General features: G+C 44.3%; 1 protein-coding gene across 2 annotated transcripts; it reads left to right on the top strand.

The window, feature by feature from the left end:
- The first annotated feature begins 336 nt into the window (after window positions 1-336).
- On the top strand, window positions 337-9,655 carry LOC139561317 (polyadenylate-binding protein-interacting protein 2B-like). 2 transcript variants are annotated; one of them, XM_071378331.1, is made up of 4 exons: window positions 337-644; window positions 4,576-4,748; window positions 6,249-6,425; window positions 6,598-9,655. In XM_071378331.1, exons 2-4 carry the CDS (start codon window positions 4,587-4,589, stop codon window positions 6,652-6,654), a joined length of 396 nt encoding a protein of 131 aa, XP_071234432.1. In that variant the 5' UTR covers window positions 337-644; window positions 4,576-4,586; the 3' UTR covers window positions 6,655-9,655. The 2 variants fall into 2 exon arrangements, with proteins under 2 accessions (XP_071234432.1, XP_071234431.1); XM_071378330.1 differs by lacking the exon at window positions 337-644 and adding an exon at window positions 1,037-1,191.
- Window positions 9,656-10,396: the final 741 nt, after the last annotated feature.

The following is a 10,396-nucleotide window of genomic DNA, read 5'->3' as shown; positions in this document are numbered from 1 at the left end:
TTAAAGATAATGCATTTCAACCATTGCCATTAGCAGAATCTCAATAGTCTTGAATTGACTTTTTTCCTCTCCTCTCTTGGACAATCACATCTGAAAGGATTAGTAATGACCGTACTTGTTGATATGGTATTCGTCACAGTTTAGATCAGGACCATGAAATAATTAACTTGACACATATTATAAAGGCACCAGGAATACTATTAGGGAAAGGAAGAAATAATGTGTAGCCTGTCCAATGACTGTATATATGCCCTACTTTACTAGATTGATTGCACTTCGTTTTTTACTCCGTCTGTGAATGAAAAGGGGGCTGTTTCTTGTTTTACTCGATACCAGTGATGTCAGTAAAAGGAGTTGACTGATTTCCGTTCCCACCAATAGTCGGTGTGTACAGTTGGACAATCGGTACCACGTGACCATTTTCCTGGCTCGCGGTTGTGGCACAAATCGTGATTTTCGAGGCTCTTTCTCTATGGATTATAACGGGGAAAAACGGACAAAGACGCATATTTACGAATCTTAAAAATTGGATGTGTTAAATTGTTTTCTTCTGGGTGTTCTTTAGGCAATCGAGGAGCCGCTTTCATATGAGCTGCCGTTTAGTTTTTACTACGGGGTTTGTTTACCACATTTCAACTTGGTTGGTGAGTAACGTTACCTATTTATAGGTTAGCGGCTATCGTAGGTTGCTAACAGCTGTGGCTGTGTTATCAATCTTAACTTGGCAAGCCCATATCGTTCGCTTTGCTTGACTGTTGAATATCTAAACAAAGCTAGCTAGTTAGCTAACGATAAAGGATGTAGGTAGTTGGAGAGTTTCTCAAAACACTCGCACTTGTCTGTTAAACATTATTTACTCTGCTACTAGCTAGCTATAAAATGTTTATCACCATTAAACGTTTAATAGTATCCGCTATACCGTAATATTTATATTTAATGTTCAACATATACCTCCCGCTGACTTTCTCTCTTACCACTCCACTAGTTTTAATGTTAGCCACGCAAGTGTGTGTTTTGGTGAGAGGCAGGGGAGGGCGCTTGTTGGCTGTTTGTTCAAGCCTAGACCACATGACCACCGTGTTCCTAATGTATTTAGCTAACTAACGTTAGCTAGCCTACGAGTGTGTTGGAAATACGTTTTTTTATTTTGTCTTTTTTTTAAAGAGGAAACACTAAAGCAGGGGATGCCAGGTATGACTTTAGAACACCCGTCGTAAGTTTTTTCACGTGGATTTCACAGCCAAATATTTGAACACTGAATATTGCGTCTTGGCCCGATTCCGTGCGAAATGCCATGCACTGACCTAGCTAGCTAAATGTTAGCCTAGCTAGCTAATTGCGTCTCTGACGCATCAATCCAGATGGGAATGGAACTCAAACCTATTGTTAGCCTTACGTTCTGCCATTCTAAGATCTGACATTGCGATTGTTACGTGTGTTTGTGGGAAATACGTTCTAGTACCAGCTGTTTCAAAATATGTTCACCGTTAAACTTTGTTTTTGTGACCGTTAGCTAGCTAACTCCTTTAGCTAAGTGTTTCGTTATGTTTTCCATGTAGGCCCATCCCATGATGGTGGTAGCACGTTGTACCTAGCATTGCCTAGCTAAGACCTCACAATTATTTTAACAGCTAGCGCGCTAATTTCATGTATAGTTGTCGTTTTTTTTGGTCATCACTTCATGTGCGGCCTGTTACAACCAACCTTGATGATGTTAGCCACCATTTGTTTTCGATTCTTAGCTAGGAAGGTGTTTTGCTAAGGTGTGAGACTGGTTTATTAGCCAGATAGCAATGGAAGGCAGGTTGATGTAGCATCGTTAGGTATCGTTAAATCCATCACCACAAACCTATCGCCCCCCATAAGACGTGTCTTAGCAGAATTAAGTTAAGCTTTTAACGAGGCCGAAAATAACCAATGGTTAATAACTTGTTTACATTTCTCAGAGTATACATACACGAGCAAGCCCCTCCCTGCATGCAGCGTGGTTAATAAGTTACACAACAACACGTTGACCCAATACAAATAGCATCGGACTAGCTATATTTACCAGTGATGGCTAACCAGCTAGAAATACACAGTAGCTATTCCATACACAGGTGTGCCATCTTGGCATTGTTGATTGCTAAATAAAGAAAACACGTGGCTTCATGTGAAGTTAGCAAATTGTCCTACACTGCAGTAGCAAGGACTGGCAATGTAGCTAGCTGTCCGCGTTAGGGTTGCTGTGTCGAAGAGCAGCTAGCTATTGTAGCTTACTGCGTATTTAACGTTCAGATATAGCTAGCTATAGCATTCACACAGGCAGTGCAATCCTCTGCAATGTCACGCAGGTCTCTGACTAGCTGTATTACATAAGCACCGGTCCATGGCCGTACACGTTTTGTTGACATCAAATGTGGTGTTTTCCCCTCTCAAGTAGAGGCGTCGCTGCCTCATTCACAGTGTTTTCTTTTGTTCTCCTCCCTCTGAATGACAGGGAATGAGTGTAACGTAGTAGATGTGTGTGTGTGTATATATAATACAGGAAACGGTTCGATAAATCGCTTCTCAGCGTGGCCTTTGTGGAGCTTCTACTAGACTTTCCATCAGCCACCTGTGGTTGAACTGTATTTTGACGACACTGGTCCAAATTCTTTAAAATATATATCCGTTGTATTTAATTGAGAAAGGAAAGGTAGCCATGTAGTCAGAAGTCAGGGGTCCGAGTCACTAACCAATGGACTACACAGGCCAGGCGCTGGTCCAATTTCCAGGTGCAGGTGTAGAAGCACGGTGGCTAGGAAAAACTCCCTAGAAAGGCCGAAACCTAGAGAGGAACCAGGCTATGAGGGGTGGCCAGTCCTCTTCTGGCTGTGCCGGGTGGAGATTATAACAGAACATGGCCAATTTACCATCCCCAATCCGATCACCTCATACAATTCCTATTACCATCAATGGATGCAAAGTATAATGACGCTTTGCTTTTTTCCTTTCTTTATTATAAGTGCTTATCTCAATGTTACATTCAGCCTTATTTAACTATAACTGAAATCAGTATGGAGCTGTATTGAGCTGAAATCAGTATGGCGCTGTATTGAGCTGAAATCAGTATGGAGCTGTATTGAACTGAAATCAGTATGGAGCTTGAACCACTGTTCTACCATTCTAGACATGGCTCAGGGATTGATATTAAGCCCTATTGCCAGACATGAGCAGTCAATCATCAACCTGCTCTGTGGTTGCCCCATTGGGCAGGTGATTTTCTTTCTTCTGATGACAACCAAAATACAAATAGTTCAACTAGTCTGTTCTTTCTGGTTCTTCCCCGGTGTGTAGGTGAAAATAATTACTTGGGTAAGGGATCATAATCATTAGGCAACCAAAACAATACTCCTGATTTACCCCGAGGGCGAGTGCCTTTTCAGACCTTAAAGGGAATATTGCATAATTAGGTTGATTTAATAAAAAAAAAATATTGGTTTCATCCTTCCAACTAAAAGTCCCAATACGACATATCACTTTACATTTTGTATTTTGGGGCCTGTAAGCATTTCACTGTTAGTCTCTACACCTGTTTGTTTACCAAGCATGTGACGAATAAAATTAGATTTGATCTTCAGCATCTACTAGCAACAAAACATGGGCACTTTAGTACCTACTTCAAACTGCAAAAATTAGAAGTGTAGTAGTAAAAAATTTTTGATAAGCTTTTGTGTTTTAGATTGATTATATACCTTCTACGTTAGATTTGTGGAATATATATATCAGTGCCACCATTCCTTTTTTTATATATAAATACTTCATTCCTCGATCTACCAGACAGTTTGTCTGATGTGCTTTAGTTAGTCAATGATCTATAGTTTGTACAGTCCTGGTGTCATTTAGGACCGTTCTAGAGATAACAGAAGGCCTGTGAATTATGGTTCTCTATTGTATGTGTTTGTTGCAGTATTCTACTATTTTTATGGATGCTGTTTGTCTACAATGTTGTTTTTGTAAACTCCTGCAGAACTCCCTCCCTGTGTTTTCTCAGGCTGGTTGTCAATGTGATGTTTAATGAATTGGCCTATTTTTAGGTTTTAAAAGTGGAGGTAGACTGTAGGGCTCAGTGTTTCCTCCAGGAAAAATGTTAAGCAGTTGTGGGGGGGGGGGGGGGGGGTTGTTACAGTGAGGTGGTTTGGGTACCCCCCCCCCCACCCTGATATATATATTTTTTTAAAGTAGAATGATCAGTTCTGGGGACTTTCTAAAAGGATGTTGTACTCAAATGAATGGGGGGGGAAATTTGCCCAATAACAACATATTAGTACAATTATTTGTTTAAATTATTTTAACAGATTGGACAATGCATATAGCCAAGCATAAAAAAACTGCTTCCAAATGCTCTGTGACCACCAGCCAATGACAAAATCTGCAAGCATTTAGCTGGTGTTCATTTCCCACCCTGTGCGCAGCGGCACAGCTAAATGACTGCAGTGGAATCACTGGTAGGGTTGTCACAATGCCAGTATTCCTCAGAAATACCAAGGAAACCAAACAAGAAGCGTTGTGTGTGTGTGTAACCATGCTATTTCATCTCTCCGGTCCCATCAGAGCCGTCGGAGATGAGTGGTCCCGAGGTAGTGAAGACGCCGGGGGGTGGGGCTCCGGGGAAGGAAGGCAAGGAGCCTGTAGCAAATGGGCATCCAGGAGAGGGCGATCAGGGAGGAGACGATCCCTTTGCTGAGTACATGTGGATGGAGAACGAGGATGTTTACAACAGACAGGTTGGTGTACACACACCCAGACAGTTAGTCCTAGATGTGTCTGCTTGATGTCTGTTTTATCAAGAGGAAACCCTTTAGAGGTGGAATCCAACCACACACCATTCTCTCTGTGTGTTGTGTAATGGGTTTTTTAGTGTAATGAGGATCTCATTACAGTAAGATGAGCCTTCGTCTATCCCGCTCTCTCCCTCCCCTCCCTTTCTATACTAGGCACTGAGAACAGGTTATTTCAGCCTGGCTCACTGATAAACTACTACTAGTGTCTGAAGAGGAGTTCCTGGAGCATTGTCTCACTCCATCCCTCTCCCTCCATGTACACTACATGACCAAAAGTATGTGGACACCTGCTTGTTAAACATCTCTTTCAAAAACATGAGCATTAATATGGAGTTGGTCTCCCCCCCCTTTGCTGCTAAAACAGCCTCCACTCTTCTGGGAAGGTTTTCCACTAGATGTTGGCACATTGCTGTGGGGACTTGCTTCCATTCAGCCACAAGCGCATTAGTGAGGTCAGGCACTGATGTTGAGCAATTAGGGCTGGCTCGCAGTCAGCGTTCCAATTCATCCCAAAGGATCGATGGGGTTGAGGTCAGGGCTCTGCAGGTCAGTCAAGTTCTTCCACACCGATCTCGACAAAACCATTTCTGTATGGACATCACTTTGTGCACGGGGGCATTGTCATGCTGAAACCGGAAAGGGCCTTCCCCAAACTGTTGCCACAAAGTTGGAAGCACAGAATGATCTAGAATGTCGCTGTAGTGTTAAGATTTCCCTTCACTGGAACTAAGGGGCCCTAACCATGAAAAACAGGCCCAGACCATTATTCCTCCTCCACCAAACTTTACAGTTGGCACTATGCATTGGGGCAGGTAGCGTTCTCCTGGCATCCGCCAAGCCCAGATTTTTTTGTCCGGACTGCCAGATGGTGAAGTGTGATCATCACTCCAGAGAACGCATTTCCACTGCTCCAGAGTCCAATGGAGGCGCGTTTTACACCACTCCAGCCGACGATTGGCATTGTGCATGGTGATCTTAGGCTTGTGTGTGGCTGCTCGGCCATGGAAAACCATTTCATGACGCTCCTGACGAACAGTTCTTGTGCTGACGTTGCTTCCAGAGGCAGTTTGGAACTCCGTAGTGAATGTTGCAACCGAGGACAGACGATTTTTCGGTGCTTCAGCACTCGACGGTCCTGTTCTGTGAGCTTGTGTGGCCTACCACTTTGTGCCTTGAGCTGTTGTTGCTCCTAGACGTTTCCACTTCACAATAACGGCACTTACAGTTGACCGGGGCATCTCTAGCAGGGTAGAAATTTGACGAACTGACTTGTCGGAAAGGTGGCATCCTATGACGGTGCCATGTTGAAAGTCACTGAGCTCTTCAATAAGGCCATTCTACTGCCGGTGTGTGTATGGAGATTGCATGGTAGTGTGCTGAATTTTTATACACCTGTCAGCAACGGTTGTGGCTGAAATAGCCATGTCTCTCTCTCTCTGTCAGGTTGAAGAGGAGTTGTTGGAGCAGGAGTTCTTGGAGCGTTGTTTCCAGGAAATGTTGGATGAGGAGGACCAGGATTGGTTCATCCCGGCCAGGGACCTCCCCTCGGGGGTGGGTCAGATCCAGCAGCAGCTTAACGGCCTGTCAGTCAGCGACGGAGGAAACGCAGAGGAGATGGCGGTGAGGAGACACAGTGGAACACACGCTCGTCAGAGAACACATCCACCAGATACAACAATAGACCGCCATCTTGTAATGTGTGTGTAAAGTGAGTTTTGTACAATTGAATGGTTCTCACTTTCTTTTCTCTTTTTTTTTTTTATTCCCGCCATCACTCCATCTCTCCCTGCAGAGGAAGAGCAACTTGAACCCCGACGCGAAGGAGTTCGTTCCAGGAGTGAAATACTAGGAGTCCCCCTCACCCCCAGGGAGCGCCCACGCGCACACACAAGCACGATCTCACACACCCTCGCAGAGACTCTGGCGGCCTCGACCGGAACACACACACACACACAGAACAACACACACAGGTCCAGGGCGTGGGCGTGTAGATAGAAACACATAGGAGGGTGGGGGGGACTTTTATTTAGATTTTCTGTTTGTTTGATGGTTAACTAAGGGACAGGGTGGGGGGTGTCAGTATGAATAAGTCCCTATAGAGGAAGCTGCTGCTCCATGTACACTGTAAAGGTAGTGTCTCAAATTGCACGCTATTCCCTATGTAGTGCACTACTTTTGACCAGGGCCCATGGGCTTGAGTCCATAGGGAACAGGGTACCTTTTCGGACGCACATCGAGACGTACATATACAGAGAAACTCAGATTTTCCGACCTTTTTCATGGTTGCCATGTTGGCACCTAAAAGCTACATGATATTGCAACAGGCAAATCGCAAATGACACCCCGTTCCACCTTCATTGTGCACTACCTGGTCCAAAGTAGTGCACTACATAGGGAATAGGGTGCCATTTTGAGATCTGCATTTATACTTTTCATGGCTGCCATGTTTGTGCCGGAATGTTCCACAACATTACCATTCTAATTGGAATCCAACTAAGAATGTTCTTGTTGCTATAGAATGACCCTGTGCCAACATGGATGACAGACAGTTGTCCGTTCTAGAACTCTGTACATCTACGTACCTCTGGTTACAACATGACATCATAATGACTCTGTTCAATAGGTCGTTATCAATAAAACGTCACAATACGGTGCAGAGGTTTTGAATTGCCTGCTGAGGGGGCAAGGAGACTCCTAGCTCCACTAAAACCGTTGACAACTGCGTGCCGTTTTCAAGGGATTGTTAAATAAATGTTAACTATTTGGTTGTAATATCATCTCCTCTTGAAGCCCAGAGTCAAAAATACAAATGTCAGATTATTCCACATTTGTCTCTTATCATCAGTTATAAAGTAACTGCATGCTTTCCATGATCAGTAAACATCAATTGATCATGGGATTTCAGATACACGAGGGTAGCCTCATGATAAATCTCAATATTGACCACCATTGATTGGATATTTGAGTGATAGAAAGGAGAGCTATACCTGATAAGTATGAGTGGTTTAGGTTAATTTCCCATCAGTTGTGGTCTCTGCCTGTCAAGCAGCAGAAGGGCGCATTTGCAGTTGTACTGTTAGCTGATAATGTTTACTTCGCTAGCTACTGGTAGAAACGTTGTACATTTGGCTAAACATATAGTCTTAAGTAGACCTAATGTACTTTTTTCTCTCCAACCAACGTAGGCATAGCTAGCAACGTTAGCTAACATTATCCCGTTTACAACATTGTTTTTAAGAATGTTTTAATTCCTATTGCTGCTGACAGACGTGATAGACAATACATTGATTGATGTACCACGTCAAATTGGCTAGCTAACGGCAGATTGCGTCGATGCGGCTAGCTAACGGCAGATTGCGTCGATGCGGCTAGCTAACGGCAGATTGCGTCGATGCGGCTAGCTAACGGCAGATTGCGTCGATGCGGCTAGCTAACGGCAGATTGCGTCGATGCGGCTAGCTAACGGCAGATTGCGTCGATGAGGCTAGCTAACGGCAGATTGCGTCGATGCGGCTAGCTAACTTTCAGGGGATAAACTAAACTAGATGGCTATATCCAGATATTGTTTGATTTGCTTGTCCTCTAGTGGTGGTGACCGTAGTCCACTTTACCAAGATGAGGACTTGTTTATGTCAAGCTCTTTCCACAAGCCTAATCTCTGATGAAGCAAGGTAATTATGTTGTCTGGAAGTCTATTTTGCTACATGCCAAATTGAGGCTACTCTTACGTATCTAAAAATACATGATCAATTGATGTTTATTGATCATGAAAGGATGCAGTTACTTGCTGTATAACTCTTGACTATGCTCTTCAAGAGTTGAAAACAGTTATTTAACAATCCCTAAAATGGCACATGGTTTTAGCGGAGCTCGGGGTCTCCTTGCCCCCCCCCCTAGCAGCCGACTCGAACACTCTGCACTGTATTGTGACGTTTTTATTGATACCCACCTACAGACCTGCCTAAATGTCCTCTTATTACATCATAAACACTCTGTTTCTCATGGGCCTGGTTCCAAACCAGTTACTCCTCTCCCCTATCCCCTAACCCCTTGTGGGTGAAAAGATTTAGGTTCTATCCCCCATATCAGAACCTGGATCTGAAAGGTAGGGCTGTATGGGGAGCATTTTGAGTTGTCACCCTTTTGATGGTTCTAAGTGAACAAGGGTGTAGGGGTTAGGGTATTTAGTGTTTGGAACAAGGCTGTTCTCTCTGGCTTGCATCTCAAATGGCACCCTGTTCCCCGTACAGTGTTCTACTTTTACCCAGAACCCTACGGGCTCAGGTCAAAAGTAGTGCACTAATAAGGAATAGGGTTCAGTTTGGGATGCGGCCTCTCAGTACTGAAAGAATGGAAGCATCATGTATAACTCTGTTGGTTCAATCGTGTTTATATAAACACCTGATCAGGCTCCGTTTTAAAATTTAAATCTCATTTATTTTGTCTTTCGAGGAGCAAAGTTGTTTTGTCTCTCTTGGGTTGCCGTAGCCTGTGGTCAAAACGGGAATTGGAAATGAATTCCAAATGGCACCCATATTCCCTCGTATAGTGCCCTACTTTTGATCAGGGCCCATGGGTCTCCCAGTGGTAGTGCACTACATGGGCAATAGGGTGTCGTTTTGGGGTTCATACTAGTCTGTCTAGCTCAGTGTCTAGGGGAGGTTCTAATGAATGGGCGGGACTTGAGGTCAGGTTGACTAATCACAGGCCACGTGCACGCTGGGTCAACCAATAAGAATTGTCCGCCGAGTGGATTTACATAAATCATTTTTTGTTGTGATTTTTGAGTTGGAAAGTCCTGACAACACAAAGTATGAATTTCAATACAAAAATAAAGATGAAAAACTGCAGGTAAACGTCTGGTTGTCTTTGTCCACTTGTTTAGGAGTTATTTCTCAACTTTAGGAGGAAGGAAAGATTGTCATGTTAAAGTTGATGAGCACAAACAGAAAGGGAAAGTTTCTCTTGGAAGTCTTCCAGGGAGATTGGTTTATAACCGAGGCACTGCAGGCTGCTCTGCCCTGAGGGAAGACTTTTCTGAGCTGCTCTGCTCTACACCACCGCTAAGTACATGGCTCTACCTCCCCTCCACAACCTGCTCAAAGACAACGGCGATGGGTTCAGGTGCTATTCCAGAGGTGTAAGGAGTTGAGGAACAGCCATGGTTGTTTTGTATTGCATGTGTAACTTCTGGAAAGTTACGGAATTTCAAACAGACGAAGGGATGTTTTTCCGATGTAGGAAAATAAAAACTAACTATATAAAGATCAAGGTGAGGAGGATGAAGGCTGGTGGTCAGTGCCTGGTATTCTGGACAGGTCCTGAGGTGGGACATGGGAGGCTGTTGGTCAGTGGCTGGTATTCTGGACAGGTCCTGAGGCGGGACATGGTGGTCAGTGGCTGGTATTCTGGACAGGTCCTGAGGCGGGACATGGAGTCTGGTGGTCAGTGGCTGGTATTCTGGACAGGTCCTGAGGTGGGACATGGGAGTCTGGTGGTCAGTGGCTGGTATTCTGGACAGGTCCTGAGGCGGGACATGGGAGGCTGTTGGTCAGTGGCTGGTATTCTGGACAGGTCCTGAGGTGGGACAT

Source organism: Salvelinus alpinus, chromosome 31 (genome assembly GCF_045679555.1).
Source record: "Salvelinus alpinus chromosome 31, SLU_Salpinus.1, whole genome shotgun sequence".
Lineage (NCBI taxonomy): Eukaryota > Metazoa > Chordata > Actinopteri > Salmoniformes > Salmonidae > Salvelinus > Salvelinus alpinus.
Note: the sequence above shows the minus strand (reverse complement) of the source record. Positions and strands in the feature narration are given on the sequence as shown.